Genomic DNA, 21,984 nt, shown 5'->3' with positions numbered 1-21,984 from the left:
AGGAACTGGAGGTGGAGGCAGGCGAGTAGGCCAATAGGCAGACTGGCAGCCCAGGCCAGTGGGCAGGCTTCTTTCTCACACTTCCCACAGCATTGGCAGTGAAGAAAAGAAGGGGAGAAAGAAGCTTTGTTCTCTCCTTCATCACCCACCCACCCCACCTCCAGACTAGCCGGCTTCTTTCTCCGGCACCCTCAGAGATAGTGGGTACTTAGGAGAGGCAGGTTGGTGAGGCAAGCAAGTGAGCGGGTGGCCCAGGTGAATTGAGGAAGTTTTGGGTACTCTAGCAGAAACAATGTGTGTGTGTGTGTGTGTGTGTGTGTGTGTGTGTGTGTGGCTTTGGCAAGGGGGGTTTGGTAGGGGGCAGGTGGGGTTGGTGGGCAAAGAGAGCAAAGCGTAGTCCCTAATAACGAATATAGTTTGATGGGCGGCATCGTTATTTGCACATACGGCACATTTCTAAGTGGGTCCTCGACTTGCTACCTTTAAGCCTCCACTGAGTATGGCACAGAGGTGATTCATCTCACTGCTACCTGACAGAAGATTGCAAAGATTGCACCAGGTTCTCTTCTACTGAACTATGGTCCCCACCACGAACATGGCCTTTGCATTCAGCAGGAAGAGGTGCAATTGCAACAAGAAATCGGGGAAGCCCTGGTGCATGTCTTTCAAACGTCACAGCTGCCTGCCACTTCAGAGATGCAATAATTTTGTCACTTGCTTTTGGACCACTTGCTCAGCAGCTCTGTATACTAACCAGGATGACATTTAAATTATAGAAATAGGTTGGGCCCCCCCTCCTCTCCTTGCCAAGTCTTTTGGGCACATCAGCATCATGTCCTTGAGCTTTTTAAAAATTTAACGCTCTGTGGCAATTCTAGGCACGGCATGAGCCTTGCAAAAAAAAAAACCCATTCAGTCTGGGCCAATATGTTATTCTGCAACGGAGAAACCCAGAGAAACTGCAAAGCTCAAAGGAAAGAAAGCCTTTCTGCAGCATGATACAAGGCTCATTCTTTGTGCTAGCAAAAGTTGTGAGACCAAGCTAGCTGTCTCTCTTATCATGGTTGTTTTGTCATAGCAATTCCTCTCTTGTTTAATTTAGTACAAGTGTGGCCAACAAAGTGACCTTCAGATTATGTTGGGCTCCAACTCCCATCAGTCCCAGCCAGGGTGGCCAATAGGCAAGGAAGATGTGTGTCGCAGTCCAACAACATCTGAAAGGCACCATGTTTGCCACCGCTAATTCAACAGCAGCTCACCCAGTCGGGCAGAGCAGCAATGATAGTTTTCTGGCTGCGGCATTGCTGTCACTTACTGGGAAGAGGAGGTAGCAGAGAGGTCAGTGCAGTGTGTGAGGGCAGTGGTGAAGTTAATCCGGCACTCCACAAGTGCATTTGCACCGTGCCACCCTCCCAATCTTCTCCGCCTTCCTGGTAAGCCACAGCAACCCTGCCGCCAGGAAGCTAACACTGCGGCTCTGACCCACCAGGTGAGCCCCCTCTGCCCTAACATGGACAAAATATTAAACTTTCTTATTTTTAAGAAGATAATCACGCTTGGAAGTATAGAAGCCCTTTCCGTGCAATTGGGGTTATAATACCAGGAATGCCTTGCAGCCTCAAGCCCATGAGATTTCCCTTTCCTAATAATTTTTCAGAGCTAACACATGACTAACCACAGTTATCTCAACTCACAGATGAGCACAACAGCCAACTGTGGTTTGGAGCTAACCCTGTGGTTATTAAAAAACACATGAAGAAATTATGGTTAACGGCTAACCCTTGGTGCATTTCAAAAATAAAAGGGAGGGGGAATCTGCACAAATGAAGGAAGTAATAAGAAAGGCTTAAGGAACTCCGGGATATGAAAATATGAAATAAAATATTACATATGCAAGAAAATATTAAGTAGTGTTGGGACTACACCAAATCCACAGAAGTGTCTCTCTGCAAAGTTTGCAGATCTGCACTATCATTTATGTCTAAGTTTCCACAGTCACTACTAAAACATGTTATAGACCCATTATAGTGGGTGAAGAGAGGTTTGTGGGTTTTTGTTTCCTTATGCAATACCAGTTACTAGCGTTTAAAAGAGTGGCTGGAGAAACCCAGCCAGATGGGTGGGGTATTATTATTATTATTATTATTATTATTATTATTATTACTATTACTACTACTAAACTGATCACATACAATATACTTCAGTTACTATGTTGCTTTCGGCAGAATCAAAACAATGCTAGCACAATACAGAACTCTGAAAATCCACAGATTTATTCACCAATCATTCCCAAATGATTTTAGCAAATTTAAAAAAAAGTATATATGCTTACCAAATACTATTGCTTTAGCAAAAGGAGGAAACAATTCTGTATGCCTGAATAAGTGTTTATGAATCTGCCAGAGTTCTTTGTGCAATTTCTTAAAGTCACTGTATCTCTTCCAAACGACTATCTGAAGTGAAAACAGAAAACAAACACCCATGAGGCAATCATTCCTGCTAATTGAGCATTTACCAAGAATGGCAGAAACCAACACAGTAGCGTATTATACGTGCCCTATGAGATCTTTTTAAAAGTCACTAAACTCTTTAACTGCAGCTATTAATCAAATCTTGCCCTTGCTGTACACCCACCCGCATCCCTGCAAAGTATTGTTCAGCCAATATATTAAGCAACAATTAATCTCCAAGGGAGTCCATAAACTACTTAAACTACGCAAGCAGCTGCTGTGCTTGAACTTAAGCAATTTCCACCCCAATCAACCGAAAGGGCATTTGTGGATTTGGGTTAATAGAAGAAAGCTACTTTATACTGAAAGGGACGCGGGTGGCGCTGTGGGTAAAACCTCAGCGCCTAGGACTTGCTGATCGTATGGCCAGCGGTTCGAATCCTCGCGACGGGGTGAGCTCCCGTCTTTCGGTCCCTGCTCCTGCCCACCTAGCAGTTCGAAAGCACCCCTAAGTGCAAGTAGATAAATAGGTACCGCTTTATAGCGGGAAGGTAAACGGCGTTTCCATGTGCTGCGCCGGTGCTGGCTCGCCAGAGCAGCTTCATCACGCTGGCCACGTGACTCGGAAGTGTCTCTGGACAGCGCTGGCCCCCAGCCTCTTAAGTGTGATGGGCGCACAACCCTAGAGTCGGACACGACTGGCCCGTACGGGCAGGGGTAACTTTACCTTTACCTTTACTTTATACTGAGTCAGACCACTGATCTATCTACCTTAGTATTGTCTACTACACTGAGTGGCAGCAGCTCTGCAGGTTTTCGGGACAGTTCCCCCCTCCCATTTCAATTTGCTTTGTATTGTGCATTCATGATTATAGCACAGTCAGCAGAGGATGAAATTTTTAATCACAGGGTCTTGGGTTCGAGCACCACGTTGGGTAAAAGATTCCTGCATTGCAGGGGGTTGGACCAGATGATCAATTCTGTGATTTGTGGTATCAGGGCAGTTATACACGACCTTACTTTCAATACCATTTGCACCTGCAAAGATTTCAAGGCAGACATGTTGCCTCATTCCCAGTACGTGCATCTCCTGAAGCTTCCTGCTAAAATCCTGTGACTTTTTATATCATGAACATCCCCACAGGCATGTGGCTCGCTTTTGCTGCACTATAATAACTCAAAGGTGCCCCTCCAAACAGCAATAGTAGAAGTAACATTGCGGGAACATTGCAAAGCAACAAATAAAGCAGAATGATGCATAGACTATCCGGTACAAATCCACCCCAACACTCTATTATTAAATCAATGACATGCTGCAGAATAAACCCGCAAGGCAAAGACACACAAAAACCAGAAGTCTGGAGGGGCCCAACATTTCTTTCCCAGTCCTACATGAAAATGTCAGAGATTTGAAGCTGGAACATTTGGCATGCAAGGAAGGCTCTACCACTGAACTACAGCCCTTCCCTCAATTCCTCCTTTGCAGCTCAAACATTATGCAACATGTATAAACATGGGCTGCAGAACGCCAGGAAAAGACACCCCCAGGACACATAAAATGATTTCTGGTTGCCTGGTCTCTGCTATATAAATTTTACTTTGTACTACCACATGCTCCTCACTTTGCTGGGCAGGAAGAAGTTCCAGGCATAGCGTTAACCTGGGGGTGTGACTTCCTATCGAAGGAAAGATCAATGGGAACTTGCAGCATTCTGTAATATCTGTTTTACTTACAAATATAAAGGCAGAACAAAGATTGGAGCCCTGGGCAACTGCGGGGCATTTTTCCAGGCCAGGACAAAGTAAAACACTAAAAGGCACAGTCTATAATTTCTCACACACAAAAGTGGGAAGAACATTTGCCTTTTATCTCTACAAATGCTGGAAAACACTCTTTTTGAAAAACAAAATAAAACCGAAAGCTTGGAATCTGGAGGTTACAGTTAACTGCTGAAGGGGCAACAGCCCGCATTGCCAACCCCCACCCCTGCAGTCACCCATAGTTGGAGGCAAACAGTTTGGCACTCTTGGCAGCACAGCAAGCGCCAGGCATGCCCAACAGGTAAATCGTGATCTTTGCCTTTCCAAAAAAAAGCTCAACAACTGAGGTCCATCCAACGACTGCCAGTTTTTTTATACTGTGAGTGGATCGCAGTCTATTGGGAGTTGGACATCCCTGCGTTAGACAGAGTGAGGCAGCTGCTTCAGGCACCAGGTGGTTGGGCAGTGGTGGAAAGGTATCAAGGGACAGAGATATGCCTTTGCCCCCTGAAATAGCTTGCCACACCCACATGTGGTGGAGGCCGCTGTCCTGCACTACTGCTGAAGTAAGATTCAGCTGCCAGTCCAGCTGGATTCTGCGCACAGAATTTTGTTTGGAGGGGTGTATCTTGTCCTTTGCCTCAGGTGGCAGAATGCATTGGGCTGGCCCCAAGGGCAGTGAAGTCACTACCTCTAAATTATAATCTCAGAGAGGGGCACGCAGCATCCCAAAACGCTTCAGTCGTCAGCCAACTTTGTTTCAAAATCTATGTGTGTGTACATGTGTGTGCCTATGTCTGCACACCTGTATGACTTGGTCCCATCCACTTCGGGTTTGGGCCCTGTCCATACTGCAGGCCATTAACCCCTAACAAAAATGGTGGCTGGTACAGCTTGACCACTGAAGCATTACAGAACAACAACCAGCTACTATGGCCCTTTGCTACCCCTTGGTTCAAAACCTCAGCCTCATTTGCAGCAGTTATGTAGCAAACTAAAATCTTCGAGCGGATGATCCAGCAGAAGAGGAGGGTGCTACAAGGAATGCTAAGCATGGCAAAAGGGTTCTGTCTTATTGTATTTCTTTAACAGCAACCAAAAGTTAAAGGAAAGGGAGAAGAATAATGTCCACCCACAAGAACAGAAACAGAAAATCCACCACAAAAAATAATGATATGCTAAGAATATGTGGTCTGTGCCTATTCCACCTAGTTATAACATTTTTGCTGGAATGAAAAAATTAAGAAACCAGAGCAGCTCTTTGGTTAAGATGAAAACAAGAAACATTTGCCAATTCTTATGGTAAAGGGGGAGGGGATAGATAAAATTGATAAGGTGTTGAAGTGAGCAAATACAATGACCCAAATTCACTGCAAAGTGAATCATGGAAGGTTCTTACTCTGAGGGAAGCTATTCACCTCAAAGATTTGAGGGTCATTGCTCTGAGGGAAGCCATTCAGCTCAAAGGCCTGGAAACGATGCCTTATGAGGAACAGCTAAGGGAGCTGGGCATGTTTAGCCTGGAGAAGAGGAGGTTAAGGGGTGATATGATAGCCATGTTCAAATATATAAAAGGATGTCACATAGAGGAGGGAGAAAGGCTGTTTTCTGCTGCTCCAGAGAAGCGGACACGGAGCAATGGCTCCAAACTACAAGAAAGAAGATTCCACCTAAACATTAGGAAGAACTTCCTGACAGTAAGAGCTGTTCGACAGTGGAATTTGCTGCCAAGGAGTGTGGTGGAGTCTCCTTCTTTGGAGGTCTTTAAGCAGAGGCTTGACAACCATATGTCAGGAGTGCTCTGATGGTGTTTCCTGCTTGGCAGGGGGTTGGACTCAATGGCCCTTGTGGTCTCTTCCAACTCTATGATTCTATGATTCTATGATTTACATCAATACTCATCCCTTTAAAGCTCCTGCCACTTTACCAGAGAGGGCCAGCCCTACTATAAGGCAGAGTGAGGAAGCTGCCTCAGGTGGCAGGTACTGAAATGTATGAGGAGCATCAGAAAAGCCCCCTTCTGCTGGGGGCAGAGGTATGTGTGCCACGCAGCCAGCCCTGCACCCCTTTAAGCTAACTTGCCACCCTTAGGTGTGGTGGAAGTGTCAGCGTTTACTGTTTACTGTTACTTCCAGTCCAGTCACTTTCTGTAGGAGAAATGGAGATGGCCGCCATCTTATCCTTCCTCTCAAGACGGCCCTGCCACAAAGTTCTAAATAGCCATCCACTTAAATTGCCCGTGGTAACAATTTTCTGAAAGCAACTAGACATAGAAGCTGCTGGGCTACTCAAATTGCAACACTATTCAAATTAAGAATAGGCTTTCTGGTGAAAAAACTCAGTGCTACTTCAGAAGATCTGAAGTGGACTGTTCCTTTTTCTAGAACAATAATCAGGAGCAGACTGAGCAGGACCCAGCAAACACCAGGACACACCAACTAAACATAGCTGAGGGCTTCAATGCCTTGCACATTGTGTTGCCTCTTTTCAGTGGCAATTGGCAATGTGGTTTTTAACTTGCTTTTTTCTCTCCAAAGAATTGGAAAAAACAGAAAGGGAGATACTGTTCTTTCCAGGTCTTGACACTTCTAACCCTAAGAGTAAAATCTGGATGATCATGGTTCATTTATTATTGTTGTTGTTATTGTTATTTATTATGTAATACATATTTTAAAATATACTGCACATAATACTAGCTTTAAGCAAAGCAATCCAACAAAACAATTTAAACACAATTGCACTATCTATTTGCCAGATAATTTCCCTCATCTCCAAGTTTGGAAGTCAGGCATTCCATATGGACAAATGGCAGGTTTTTTTCAGACAACATACAGCACATTTCACCCTGTACCTGGGCCAAAGTTTACACGTGAACAACTGTTTGGAAGCAAAAGACACTAAAGGCTCCAAAATTATAAATTATGTGTGCTGTTGTTGCTGCTTTAAGAACATAGAAGAGGCCCTAAGCCAAATGAAGGCCTCTAGGCTTCTCTAGGCCTCTATCTAGCCCTCAGGACTCTCCCAAGGCCACATCCCGCCCTGGTCATACTTTGCGTCCTCCTTGAGTGCTTTCGCCAGGCTACAATGTGTATTTGAACTCTAATAAGTGCTTCCTCCTACATGGGGGATTAGAGGGGGATGTGTGAGTAAATTAGTATTTGCTCCTATCCCCACTTAGCACAGACCCATGGCCCTCAGAGTGTTACCTAGAAGAGAAAGCGGCCCTTGAGCTGAAAAAGGTTCACCACCACTGGAAGAGAAAGTCTTGTTTCCATTTCCAACAGATTAATGGGGAGGGGGAATCCCACCTCTGTTTAAAACAGAGCCTGTGCAATGAACTGGCTCATACAAGACATTAAGCCAAACCCGTTTGAAAAGTAAATTTATTTCATGCAGAGAAAGGTTTAGGCATCAGTCTGAAATAGTGAATGTCTTACAGTCAACTGCTCAAACTTTCACATCAGCAGCATTTGCTGCTGCAAACAAATGCTTTTGGTATACCAGCATTATTATCTGCCTTCCGCATCTATATAAATTAAAACTCCCTGGTGATTTACCATGTATGGCACCTCAGTGTTTGCACTTTCAGAAACCATTAAGGCCCAGAAAGGAAATGCATTACTATGCTTTGTTAATAAAGCCCTGGAGAAATGTCAAGGTTTGGGGATGGTAGCACAGCAACAGAAAGTAAACTTACAATAATGGCTGATAAACTTACAATGGCATATCATAAGAACATAAGAAAAGCCAAAAGCCCTGGTGCATCAGGCCAAAGCCCCATATTAAGCAACATCCTGCACTCACAGTGCAGATGCCTATGGGAAGCCCACAAGCAGGACCTGACCTGCTTCTGAAAAGCAACCCAAAGTCAGACTAGTTGTGTCATCCAAACCCAAGCTTGTGGTTTCTTTCCTCCAAATAAACCACAAGTGGCAAGCCAAAAACAAACTTTATCTTCCGCTTATGGTTTGTCTAGAGAGAAGCAAGCCAAGAGCCCAGGTTCAGATGATGTGGCAAGCCAGACCATGGCTTGTGTATTTTAACTATGGTTTAATGGGATGTGTGAACCAGGCCACGGTGTGCCTCATGAATGTAACACTTATGGCTAGTATGACAAAATGGCGGCTATGCTCTACCTCCATAGTCGGGGGCAATAACGCATCTGAAACTAGTTGCTGGAAAACGCAGGAGGCAGAGAGTGCTCTTGTGCTCAAGGTCCTGATTCTGGGTTTTCCACAGGCATCTGGTTAGCCACTGTGAGAACAGGATGATGGACTAGATGGGCCATTGGCTTGATCCAGCAGGCTCTTCTTTTTAGGAAGATGATAATGGCAACCTGTTTTCACAGGTTATTTCCAGTTCAGGATCCTCCTTGGAAAAGGTGAACAACAAGTTACAAACTAGAAGAAGACAAATCTGGAAGAGAGTTCATTTGCTGGTCTACCTTTGTCACAGACGTAAAGGTGAAATAGAAAAGGTCTGAGAAAGATTGTGATCGATGCAGGGATGGGGAACTTGTGGCCCTTCAGATTTTGTTGGGCTCCAACTCCCATCAGGTCAAGCCAGCATGACAACTGGGTCAGGCATTATAGAATTTGGAGTCCAGCAACATCTGTGAAGGCTGCAGGTTCTCCACCCCCCACTGGGCAAACAAGGAAAAGATTTGGCAACTTGGTTTTACCCTTGTACACAGAAAGTAGGAAGCAAACAATTTGACAGTACTGGGATAATGTTTCTGTAATTAATCCATTTTTATATTTGTTCTTACTCAATGATCCATATCCAAGGACTGTCAAAATCAATCAGGTTGTTTCAAGTTCAAATTTCCCTCGTTGATAGATATATGATAGTTGTTGATGATGATGATGATAGATAGATGATAGATAGATATAGATAGATCGATAGATCGATAGATCGATAGATCGATAGATAGATAGATGATAGATAGATGATAGATATAGATGATAGATACATAGATGATAGATATTTTACTAAATTTGCTATAAATAGGTGAACCAACTGAGTCTATGAAAAAATGTTTTATTTCTAGATTGTGGGTGAAGTGGGAGTGCATAACGCATCTTTCACAGCAAAGATCTTATTTTGAAATATTAAATATACTGTAGAAGCCACAAGGGAGAAGGCTTCGTGATACACCTCCCCTGACCATCTTCCCAACTTTCCCTTCCACCCTCTTTCATCATTTCAAAATGCCTCTGCTAGAATCCCATCTCACTGAAATCATACCCACTTTATTCTCACTAAGTCTCTACTGCCAGCATACTGCCAGAACCTTGTGTTAAGGACTCCCAACTCTCCTTGACCTTACTCACCCTTTCTCACTCACCCCCCCTTTGCCTACAGACCCATCTGCCCTTTTCAGTCCCTCTTGTCTGATTCTGCCTGCACCTTCCTACATGCTGATTTCTTGCATCATGCCAAGAAGTCTACTTCGTGTGCAGAAACAGCTTTCGATCTAAAGACGTGTCTTTCTCATGCAAAACATGTCGGGAAGCCTTGCATGAGGAATGTGGCAAGAAAGATTGAGAAACATTGGTTCTTCTGTTTCATGCAGCCGGGTGAGCACTTCAGCAGTACAGGGGCTGAGCATTTCCCACCCCAAAACTGCACAAGTGGAATTATATTGCTCTGGTCACAGCCTCAGGACTCCTGGCCTATGCCTGGAGGATAAAGCTATCAATGGCTACTAGCCATGATTGCTATGTTCTGCCTTCACTGTCAAAGGCAACATGCTTCTGTACACCAGTTGCTGCAGGCAGGACTCAGGTCCTGTTGCAGGCTTCACATGTGCAGATGCACATGTGGTCACCATGACAAGATGCTGAACTGCTTTCACAGCCACACCGTACATGGTTTCTCCCAAAGAATCATGGGAAGTGTAGTTTATCCATCACAGAGGGACAAACCCAGCACCCTTAAGAAAATACAGTGCCCAGGATTCTTTCTGGGGAAGTCATGTGCCCTAACTGCATGGAATGGATGTGACCTGAATGGGCCTTTGGCCTGCTTGTGTTCTCATAAACAGCCCTCCTCCACTCATCAAAGCTTTTGCCCGAAGGCTTATGTGAAGACTTTCTCAGCTGCAAGTATTTGAGATTGTTCCGCTTCCCTTGGGAAAGAAGCCATAGCTCAGTGGTAGAGCACATGATGTGAATGAATAAAATCTCAGATTTCATCCCGGAAATGTTCAGACAAAAAGTAGGAAATTATATGACAGACCTCTCTACCTGAGGCTCTAGGGAGCCACTGCCCATCAGAGAAGACGGTTTCCTACCTTCCTATCCTTATTTTTCCTTTTGTCAACTCTGTTTTGCATCCTGTTAATCTTACATAATCACTTTCACCGTCTGGTGTTCAGATGGTTATGGATCACGTCTCTCTCCAATTCTCCATCCATCATTCTGGTATTTGTTGTAGATAGGCTATTGAGTAGTTTCCCTGACTCTTAACACGTTTTCAGAAAGTAGTGCTGTGATTATGCTTTGGGGGGTTTGCATTGTTTTAGAGTGTGTGTGTGTGTGTGTGTGTGTGTGTGTGTGTGCTGTATTTATCATTTTGGGCAAAACTTCATGGCCACCAGGAGTTCAGTTATGTTGGGTAGGTAACACACCCATGGTAGGACTGAGGACCTCACTAATTTAATTAGAACTGTGCTAATTACACAATGGTAGCTTGAAAGAGAAAAGTGCATTGCTACCCATTTTCTTAACAATCCATTAGGACTCTCTTTCAAATATCAGATAGAAGATGAAGAACGTGCATGTGTGTGTGTGTGTGTGTGTGTGTGCGCGCGCGCGCGCGTGTGTGGAGGTGTGTGTGTGGAGGTGTGTGCACACCTGCACAGGAGGATCCCTAGACTTAGCCTGCGAGCAAATGACCAACTGAGGCAGCAGAAACAAGATTAGCCATCAATTGCCAATCTAGTCACGAAAACAGGAACAGAACTTACTTGTTCTATTTTGCAATATAAAAAGACATAACAGTTTGTGCCATACCTATGCTAGAACCAAAGATGCTTTAAAAGAAAAAGGTTTACCTCTTGGACATCTTCTGGATTTTTTCGAGAAACAATCTGAAAAACAAAAGCAAAGGCCCTGTCAGTGCTTGAATTTGTTAATGAGAGACACAGAGAGAGCACACAAAAGTGCCCAATGATCTAATACTGATTTTTAAAAACCCTTTCTTTATTTGGGGCTATGCTTGATTAGGATTATACTCATCCATCCCAGTCTTGATATCCACACATTCCAGCATCATATCTGCGGAAGGGTTTACACATGTAGAAACCTATTCATGTGAGTCCCATAGAGTGCAGCTGACACCTATGCAGATTGAATTCAATGCAGACCATATGAGAAAATCATGATCCAATGCAAGGCAGAGCAAGAGCACCCAATCCTATTACTCTCAGTGTGTGTTGTCTTTGCAAACTGTCTTCAAAATAACATGCCATTTACAACACCACATTCAGCGTATTTTTGTACCGTAGGCAAAAATGAAGAAGTGCAAGGGAACAGAAAGGCAAGTCATTAAACAATGGAATTCAACCGCACGATAAGAAAAGAAACCTCTTTTTCCTCTTCATCCTCCTTCTTTCCCTCTTCATAAGTAATTTCCAACTTTCCCCCACACCAATCTACCAATAAGCCCCTGTGTGTCCTACACAGAAGCTCCCTGTACTGTACCATATTCTAGGGAATATTCCAAGGTGCATCGTCAGTTAACAAGACAAGCAGGCCAAGATCTCAGCACTGCCCAGTACGAACTGAAAGTACACTCTAGAAAGCATCCAAAAGTCTCCTGCTGAATTACTAAAGTCGGGAATGTTTCTGACTGGTCTTTCCCGCTTGATGGGAGAACAACCATAATAAAGCTTGCACTGTAGGTGAAACAAACCAGCAAGTCTGAATGCATACACTGGGACCTACGTTCTTTTCTTTTCTTTTCTTTTTTAAAATTTTATTTATATTTTTCAGTGTTGCATTTTTTTCAAAACCACATTCACATTAAAAGGAACATTTCCCCATTCATATCTTTCTTTAAAATAAACTGATCATTCACGACTTCCCTTCTTCCCCTTCCCTGGTTCCTTTAATTTTCCCACATATTCTTGCATAGCCATTTAACTCTCTTATTCCTTTATTATTCCTTTGTTATGTGTTATACTGTTGAATTTACCTTAATCCTACTAACATTTTCACATGTTTACAGTTGTTTTCCAGATACTACACAAAATTTCTCCATTCCTCTTTTAATACCTGATCTTCTTGTTGTCTTATTTTACTTGTCAGACCTGCCAACTCTGCATATTCTGCCATTTTAAATTGCCAATCCTCCTTACAGTCATACCTTGGAAGTCAAAGGGAATCTGTTCCAGAAGGCTGTTTGACTTTCAAAACGTTCGGAAACCAAAGTGCGGCTTCTGATTGGCTGCAGGAAGCTCCTGCAGCCAATCAGAAGCTGCGGAAGCCCCGTCGGACATTTGAATTCCAAAGAACCTTCACAAACCAGAACACTCACTTCCGGGTTTGCGGCGTTCGCCAAAATGTTCGACTCGCAAAGAGTTTGGCATCCAAGCTACTACTGTATTTCGGACCTCACTCAACCACCATTTCTGGGCTTACAAACCTACTGATGTTTTTTGTTCTGCATGCAGGACAAGCAGCAGCAGCAGCAGCTGGAATCTTAGGCAGCTGCTGGGGTTCCAGTGCTCACTGCCAATACCAGATCTGAGACCCCCATGCAGGCAGTTTGACCTTAGAGCCACAAGCTCTTTAATTAGATGCCCCAATCCTTAGAAGGCCGCAAACAGGATGCGATCAAGTGATAGAAAGGCTAGCCCAATATTATGAGGGGAGGGGGCCTTTTTTTAATTCACTTTCTCCACATCAGAGATAATGTTATGAACTTCTAGCATGTTGTCTCTTAAGCAGAGGTTGGATAGCCATCTGTTATAGATGCTTTAGCTGAGATTCCTGCATTGTAGGGGGTTGGATTAGATGACCCTTGGGTCCCTTCCAACTCTAAGATTCTATTATTCACCTTTTCTTAAAGCTAAAAAGTCCCAAGCTATTCATTTCTTCGTTTGGGCATTTATATTTTTGTGCCAAATCAAGGTGGCATGCAGAATCTTTAAAGATATAATGGCATACAGAGATGGATGCTAAAAGGCACAACATATGCCAGTAAAATACCACAACAACACACACCAGGAACAGCAGATAAAAATGCATCAGCCCACAGGCTCTAATTAAAAAATACCTGGTGAAAGGAAGTAGTCTTAAGAGCCCATTTAAAAGCAGGCCAAAAAAAAAAAAAAAACCCCAGCCAAACCCTCAGCATGCTCAGTAGGGGTCTATACAAATCCTCTTCAGGTGTTACTAAAGAGAGTTAACACAAGAGAGGGCTTTTTCCACTCCAGTTCTCACCTCCCTCCAATTGTGGAGGTTATCCCTATGAAATTGGGAGCCCTCTTAAAGGCTGATTTCCCAGCATTTTAAAACACAGAAACCTCTACACTTCAGAAGGTCAGCTTCCACAAGTTGGCAGGGCAAGAAAGGTGCTGAGCAATATATGCTGTCAGTGGGCTCCTGTTGTTGTCTTGTTGGGCTGTGTACGTAATAAAGGGGAGCCACACCGGGGTGAAGGCATCATCTTTTGTTTGTCCCCTTCTGTTGTAGCTTGCTACCAGTGGTCCATGTTTACTCCTGACAGGTCCCTCCAGTGTTTAGCTATAATGCAACCTCTGGGATAGCTCAGTCACTAAAGCATGAGACTCTTAAACTCAGGATCATGGGTTCAAGCCCCACACTGGGCAACATATTTCTGCATTGCAGGATGATCAGTGTGGCCACTTCTTCCAACTCTACAATTCTATGATCCCTGGCTGCTGAGAGAAGGTGGCTTATGAGTTCTTTGTAGCGTGAGTGTGTTATTGTCTTGGAAAATATTCAGTAGGGCCAGTTCTGGAGTGGCTTCTAGTACCTTTTTTGTTATTTTGCATATTTCTTGGAGGACTGGATGATCTGTTAGAAAGAACTCTATGAACTGATAGCAGCGACGCTGCATGTACTTTTGAAACCCAAGAAAATCTTTAATAGAAACAATTTAAAAGAAAAGAAAGGTGCGGAGCTAGTACTGTACATTCATCAACCCCACTGCCCCACACTCCCGGCTGATAACTTTTGCCACTTTAGCAACAATTGAAAGGTGCTATAGACAAACCCGTGGGACGCAGGTGGCGCTGTGGGTTAAAGCCTCAGCGCCTAGGGCTTGCCGATCGAAAGGTCGGCGGTTCGAATCCCTGCGGCGGGGTGCGCTCCCGCTGCTCGGTCCCAGCGCCTGCCAACCTAGCAGTTCGAAAGCACCTCCGGGTGCAAGTAGATAAATAGGGACCGCTTACCAGCGGGAAGGTAAACGGCGTTTCCGTGTGCGGCTCTGGCTCTGGCTCTGGCCAGAGCAGCGATGTCACGCTGGCCACGTGACCCGGAAGTGTCTCCGGACAGCGCTGGCCCCTAGCCTCTTAAGTGAGATGGGCGCACAACCCCAGAGTCTGTCAAGACTGGCCCGTACGGGCAGGGGTACCTTTACCTTTTTACCTTTATAGACAAACCCAATTCTGCAGGCAGCTCGTATGTGATGGATCAGGGCAATAACCTTTGTACCCTTAAGGCAGCTCAAATCAACTCTTAATGAAAGCGTTCGGTGGTACTTGCAGCAAGTGGTCAGTGGTCATTAAAATGTTCCAATACCACTCAGAGGAGCATAGAAAGTTGCCTTATACAGAGTCAGACCATCCATCCATTTAAAGCCCTAAACAGCCTCGGTCCAGTATATCTGAAGGAGCGCCTCCACCTCCATCGTTCTGCCCGGATACTGAGGTCCAGCGCCGAGGGCCTTCTGGCAGTTCCCTTGCTACGAGAAGCCAAGTTACAGGGAACCAGGCAGAGGGCCTTCTTGGTAGTGGCACCCACCCTGTGGAACGCCCTCCCATCAGATGTCAAAGAGAAAAATAACTACCAAACTTTTAGAAGACATCTGAAGGCAGCCCTGTTTAGGGAAGCTTTTAATGTTTAACAGGTTATTGTATTTTAGTGTTTTTTCAGAAGCCGCCCAGAGTGGCTGGGGAAACCCAGCGAGATGTGCGGAGTATAAATAATTTTGTATTATTATTATTATTATTATTATTATTATTATTATCCATCTGGATCAGTAATGCCTACACTGATTGGTAGCACCTCTTCAGGGCTTCAGATAGGGATCTCTCCAAGCCAAACCTGGAGATGTCAGGGATTTTTTTGCATGCAAAGTATATAGCACTGAACCACAACCCTTCTCTGCATCCACTCAACCAACCAACCGAGTACCCCACTACATGAAGGCAGCACACATAAAAAGTTTAATTCAACAAAGGCTCTGATCGACTTTAGAACTCAAACTGCTAAAGATCTCTCAATCTGCTTTCATGCTGGGCTGCCTGTCCTATGGCTGCACAGCCCTTCGGTGACATCACAGCAACTCAACCAATGGCAGTCCGCAATTCCCAAGACTAAGCAATCCTACCATCACAGGAAGGCTGATTCAGATTATCACTCATTTCACAATACAACCTGAGAAGACTGAGAGCATTCTAAGGAAGCTTACCGTCAAAGTTTTAACTCCAATTTCAGCATGTTGACATGTAAGGTCAGTTCATGCCAGCAGCTTCAAGCGCCACCAGCGTTAAACTCTGTACTGCTGGCTGGCTCTATTCCATGACAAAAACGGGGAGACCTTACATAGATGCTTGTTGTTAACATTACTTTAACAAGCACTATCCCCCTGGTATTTGAAGCTTCAAATGCATTCGCTTTGGTTACTCGGGAACCAAATAAAACCAAGGGAGCATGATGCAATGAGCAGGGGGAGGAAAGGAATCCCAGCCTCTTTTGGAGACTGTTATCGTGGGCGTGAGCAGGTGCACTGGGTCTTTTCTTTAACCTTGCTTGGGCAAGTGCATTTCAAATCCAATTCTCTTAAAGAGCAAGGGCCTGCAGGTTTTAATATATTGATTTAAGAGCATTTATCTATAATTGTGGAACAGTTCTGGCTTTCACTGTTTACCTTTCACATGCCTTGCACAATCTTTACGCCCCTCTTCCTCTTTGTCTCTCTCACACACATATACCCCACTTCACCTCAGGCTTACAATGAAGTAACTGAACTGTCTTGGAAATTTAACAGCCGGATTTTCTTATCTACCATCCTCCTGGACAAGCCTGCTTTCTTATCTCTTGAGAGAAAGGCGCTGTGGAATTTACCACCAGGAATGGACAACAAAGGGCCCATCATCTGCACCCTACATTTAAAGTACTACCATACCACTTTTAACAATTATGGCTTTCCCCTAAGGGATCCTGGGAAATGTATTATTATTATTATTACTATTACTATTTACATGTGTTGCCTCAGGAAGATTTTCAGTATCACATGGCAGGACGGAGTTTCAAGCAAATATGTACTCTCCTGGGCCCACATTCCCAGCATGTTTGCACTCCTATCTCAGCAACGTCGACACTGGCTTGGTCCCGTCCACAGAATGGAAGACAACAGGTCCCCCAAAGGCGTGCTCTATGGGGAGCTGGCTTCTGGCACCAGGTTCATTGGCAGACCAACTCTGTGTTACGAAGATGTTTGCAAACATGACAGGAAAGAACATCACACCTGCCAGATCCCAGGACAGGTTCCAACAATGAAAACACTGTAGTTGGTTAAGAATGATGGGAATTGTTAGGAGCCCCCGATTCCCCTTACAGAGCTACAGTTTCCAGAGTTTTGTGAGGGGAATAAGCAGTGCTATTTTTCTAGAAAAAGAGGTGCCAGAACTCACTATGAATGCCTCCCTTGTTCTCTTATACAGTGGTGCCCCGCAAGACGAACGCCTCGCAAGACGGAAAACCCGCAAGATGAAAGGGCTTTCCGTTTTGGAGGCGCTTTGCAAAACGAATTTCCCTATGGGCTTGCTTCGCAAGACGAAAATGTCTTGCGAGTTCCTGCGGGTTTTTTCCCCTTTTTTCCCCCTTTTCCTAAGCCGCTAAACCGCTTATCAGCTGATCCGCTGATAAGCCGCTTAACAGCTGATCGCTAAAAGCCACTAAACCGCTAATAGCACTAATCCGCTAAGCTGTCAATGGGCTTGCTTCGCAAGACGAAAAAACCGCTATACGAAGAGCCTCACGGAACGGATTAATTTCGTCTTGTGAGGCACCACTGTAATGGCAAAGGCAGCCACCTGAGAGGTGCCGGAACTGAGTTCCGGAAAGTTCCAGCTGAAAATAAAAGCCCTGTGAATAAAGGTTTCGTAACAATTCTCAGCACCCTTAACTACAGTTCCTAGGATTGGGGTGGAGGGGAGTTATGACTGTTTAAAGTGGTATTGGCTTTAAATGTAGGGTTTGGGTGTGGCCCAAGAGACTTGTGGTACATTAAAGGCTAACAAACTTCTTGGGACAAACACAATAATGGGCTGAAGCCCACATCCTCAGATGCACAAAGCGAAATCTTAGTTGGAAGTATACAAAGGAGAAAAATTATAAGGTAGGAGTCAAATGGGCACCAAGATGCAAAAAGTAGATGCAAATAACTAGAATTTAAATGTTTGTTAACCAGTGCACCTTTGATAGTAGCAGGTTGGTGAATGTTAGGAGGAGCAGAGCAGATGAAAGAAAGTACTTCTTCATACAGCACACAGCTAAACTATGGCACTTGTTCCTACAGAAGGCAGTGATGGCTACCAACTTGGATGGCTTTAAAAGAAGAGTAGAGAAAGTCAATGGAGGACAAGGCTATCAATTAATACCTAGCCATGATGTCAATCCAATTGCTGGGAGCTGCAAGTGAGCAGATTGCTGTTGCCCTCATGTTCTGCTTGCAGGCTTCCCATGAGCATTTGGCTGGCCTCTGTGAGAACAGGATGCTGAACTAGATGAGCCATTGGCCTGATTCAGCAGGCTCTTCTTATGTTAATAAAATACAAAAAAATAAAATATATAAGAAATAAAAGCAGCAATAGTAATGCAATGTAAAATCATTATGAATAATAATAATAATAATTTATTATTTATACCCTGCCCATCTGGCTGGGTTTCCCCAGCCACTCTGGGCGGCTTCCAACTGAATACTGAAAACAATACAGCATCAGACATTAAAAACTTCCCTAAACAGGGCCGCCTTCAGTTGTCTTTTAAAAATAAAATAGTTGTTTATTTCCCTGACATCTGCTGGGAGGGCGTTCCACAGGGCAGGCGCCACTACCAAGAAAGCCCTCTGCCTGGTTCCCTGTAACCTCACATCTTGCAATGAGGGAACCGCCAGAAGGCCCTCAGCGCTGGACCTCAGTGTCCGGGCTGGATGATGGGGGTGGAGATGCTCCTTCATGTATACAGGACTGAGGCATTTTAGGGCTTTAAAGGTCAGCACCAACACTTTGAATTGTGCTCGGAAACGTACTTAATGCAGGCATGCTATGGAAGCCTGCGGATCACAGGTTGTCCACAGACCACAGTTTGGGACACACACAACTGTTGTAATAACTACTGAAAGGAAAAGAAAGCAACATCTAATCCAGGCTGTACAAGGTTTATTTGACTGCAGTATCTCTGTCATCACAATTGAAAACTCACATTTTTTTCCAAGGACAGATAGGGAATCAGGTGGATACCATTTAAAAAAATAAAAAATAAAATAAAAATGAGTATTTTATGGAAACCATTTGGAGGTTAAAAGATATATAAACCTTGCAAAATAAATATATTAAATTAACACCAGTATAGCCTGCATACAATGCTACTTCCTCCCAGCAGTGAGAATGTGGGCTGGAATGCAGGAGAAGATACAGTAGTTGAAAGTCCACGACTCTTAGCAGATGAAGGTTTCTCCCAAGTAATGTCTGAATGAGCCCTTGTCTCTTACCGGAGATGTAAGGGAGCACGGAATTTCAAAAGAGGCTATTCTCTGATAGGTGCCAATCTATTATTTATTGATTACTTATTTGTTGCTTTTATATCCCATGTTTTTTCTCCAAGAAGCTCAAATTCCTGACATGGTGCTCCCCCTTGTCATTTAATCCCAACAACCCTGAGAGGGAGGTGTGGCAGAGAGCCAGTGACCGGCTCAAGGTTACCCACTGAACTTCATAGCCAAGTAAGGATTTGAAACCTCATCTTCCAGGTCCTAGTCGGATATTTTAACCATTATGCCACACTGGGTCTTAAATAAATGTTTTTAGGGCAATCTTAAAATATGTGTGGGAAGGTCAAGACATGGGAAATATGACTAATTTTTTTGGCTTTCATTTGAGTTAGGCTGTCATTTGTGCAAAAAAACAGCTCTTCCTTCATTTTCAATAGCACAGAGGAGAGGACATGGTCTCTTTGCATTGTACTCAAGGGCCAGGTCTAGGAAACAAATGAGTGCTACTACACCATCAAAACCTGGCTCTGCCCTTTGAGCTGGAAGCCCAGATCAAACCATAACCTCCTGTTGCCCTTTGGACAACCAGGCCCATCGATAAATCAAGCACAACTACAAACTGCTTCCCATCTCTACACCTATAGCGATGGCTGTCCCTTCTGACCTAGCCTTACATAATGCAGATTTTGGCTCTCTCCCCAAACACATCTCTACTGGGGGAAGCTCACATCCCTGACCCAATGTGCAAGAAGCCAGTCCCTCCGTGTTGGGCAGTGTTTATCCCAGGTTAAGCATGCAGAGGATCCCATCCACTCCTCTGAAGATAGAGGATGCTGACCTCCCCTCCAGATAAAACCCACATGCATGGAAACGAGGGAAGAGGAGGATCTGAGATGGAAGGGAGATGCCATGATCCCTCCTACCCCCCAAACTGGGTACTTCTGGAGTGGGGTCTGAGTGGAAATGCGACTCCCTCCATCCTATAGAGCAGGGGTCAGCAACTCATTCAGCCGAGGGCCAGTCCGGACTATATTGGGGGGGGGGTGAACGAATTCCTATGCCCCATAAATAACCAGAGGTGCATTTTAAATAAAAGGACACATTCTACTCATGTAAAAACACACTGATACCCAGACCGTCCGCGGGCCAAATTGAGAAGGCGATTGGGCCGCATCCAGCCCACGGCCCTTAGGTTGCCTACCCCTGCTATAGAGCGAGGAAAAATGTATAGAGATGTCGGGGAAGAAAGAGAATCAATGCTCTCTCTCTGCCACCCACTCACTCCTCTCAGCAGATTGGGGGGGGGGGGAGGAGAGAGAGATATGGACATCTGCTTGGAGAGAGGACAAGCAAAGGCATCCCTGTAAGAGGCCACGGCGCTGTGGCAAAAGCACATGCCCGCCGGGCTTTGCCAAAAGAGGCCCTGGGTTCCAATTCTGCCTTCTCCGGCTTCGGTAGATGCCGGAAAGCCGCTGTCCGCGAGCCGCACGGACAACCTGCCTACTTGCAGGCAAGCAGGCTCCCAGGATCTCCCTGCCCGTGGCGGAGATCAGAAGGGGGAAGGATCCCGTTCGTCACCCCCGAACCTAATCAAAGATTGCACGGAAGACGGCCTTCCCGTTTCTCTTTCTCTTTCCCTTTCCTTCCCGAGGCTCACTCACCCGCGCGGTGACCTTATACAGGGTGTATCCCCGAGGATGGCGCTTGGGCTCGGTGACCGTGTAGAACCGGGCCACGTCCCCGCCTCGTCCCTGCGGGGAGATCATCCTTGCTTGCAGCGGGCCGGCAGGAGGTGCGGAGGCCGCGGCTTCCTCGGCGCCGGCCCAGCGCCGCCAGGCTGCTGCAAAGATCCACTCCCGGGTCAGGCCTGAGCCGGCGGCGGAAGCGCTGGGAGAGAGGGAGCGGCGGCAGCAGCCGCTAAAGCAGCGCCTCTCCTCTCCTCTCCTCCGCGTGGATCCGGCGCGCGATGCAGGCGAGGGCGGCCCCCGCGACGCAGCTCGCCAGCCTGCCTCTCTTTCCTCGCCCTGCCCGATCCTTCCTGCGGGGGTCGGGATGGAGCCTCCCCACCCACACACGCCTTGGAAGGAGAAGCGCCGGCAGAGTCAGGCCGGCTGGGTTGTCTCCCGGAGTCTCCAGGGGCGCATGAAATGACTGCGCGCGCGCGACCCTTTTCAGGATCGAGAGAAAAAAGGTTCCTCTGCTCAGAGTTTAATTTGAGAGAAAGTAGCACGAAGACTCCGGGTTGTTCTCCTTTCCCACCACCTCTTCCGCTTCTGGGGGCGCTCTTTCCGCAAGCCTAAACATGTTTATTCGGAAGTAAGTCCTTCTTGCTCCCAAATAAAACGGTGCGTAAATGTGCAGTCTTAACCCTGACTCATGATTTCTAATAATGATGCGTTTTATGCAGCGTTTTCTCATGTTCCTGGCATGTCGCATGCACACTGTCTCAATGTAGGCCTATGCACAACAACCCTACAAGGAAGATCTGTATTATTATTCCCAGAGGGGGGGATTAAGAGAGAGACTTAAGACCACTTAGTAAATCCAGGACAGATGTCTAGCCAGTAGGCCACATCAGTTCTCTGTATTTATTCAGTGGTGGCGAGTGAAATGGACTCTGCACCTGCTCTGGCAATTTAAATCTATTTTTATTTCCTACATGCCAGGGTTTAATCTTGCAATTGAAAAAAACGATGCCAAGACTGAATTAAGCACTGTATTTATGCATGGGTGTAGCCGGGGCAGGGGCGGGGAGAGGCAGCTGTCCCCCATCAATAAAATTCAATAAAAATACGTGGCAAAC

General features: G+C 45.3%; 1 protein-coding gene across 1 annotated transcript in view; it reads right to left on the bottom strand.

Annotated features, from left to right (window-relative positions):
* Positions 1-21,274, bottom strand: part of RPS6KC1 (ribosomal protein S6 kinase C1) — a 97,358-nt gene extending 76,084 nt beyond the window's left edge. Inside the window, exons 1-3 of the mRNA XM_079968551.1 lie at positions 20,843-21,274; positions 11,269-11,304; positions 2,333-2,453 (exon numbers count right to left, since the gene is read on the bottom strand). Of these exons, the coding sequence (XP_079824677.1) occupies positions 2,333-2,453; positions 11,269-11,304; positions 20,843-20,947 (262 nt within the window). The 5' untranslated portion in view covers positions 20,948-21,274. The remainder of the gene's footprint in view (positions 1-2,332; positions 2,454-11,268; positions 11,305-20,842) is intronic.
* Positions 21,275-21,984: the final 710 nt, after the last annotated feature.

This window comes from Podarcis cretensis (genome assembly GCF_951804945.1).
Source record: "Podarcis cretensis genome assembly, chromosome: 3".
NCBI lineage: Eukaryota > Metazoa > Chordata > Lepidosauria > Squamata > Lacertidae > Podarcis > Podarcis cretensis.
Note: the sequence above shows the minus strand (reverse complement) of the source record. Positions and strands in the feature narration are given on the sequence as shown.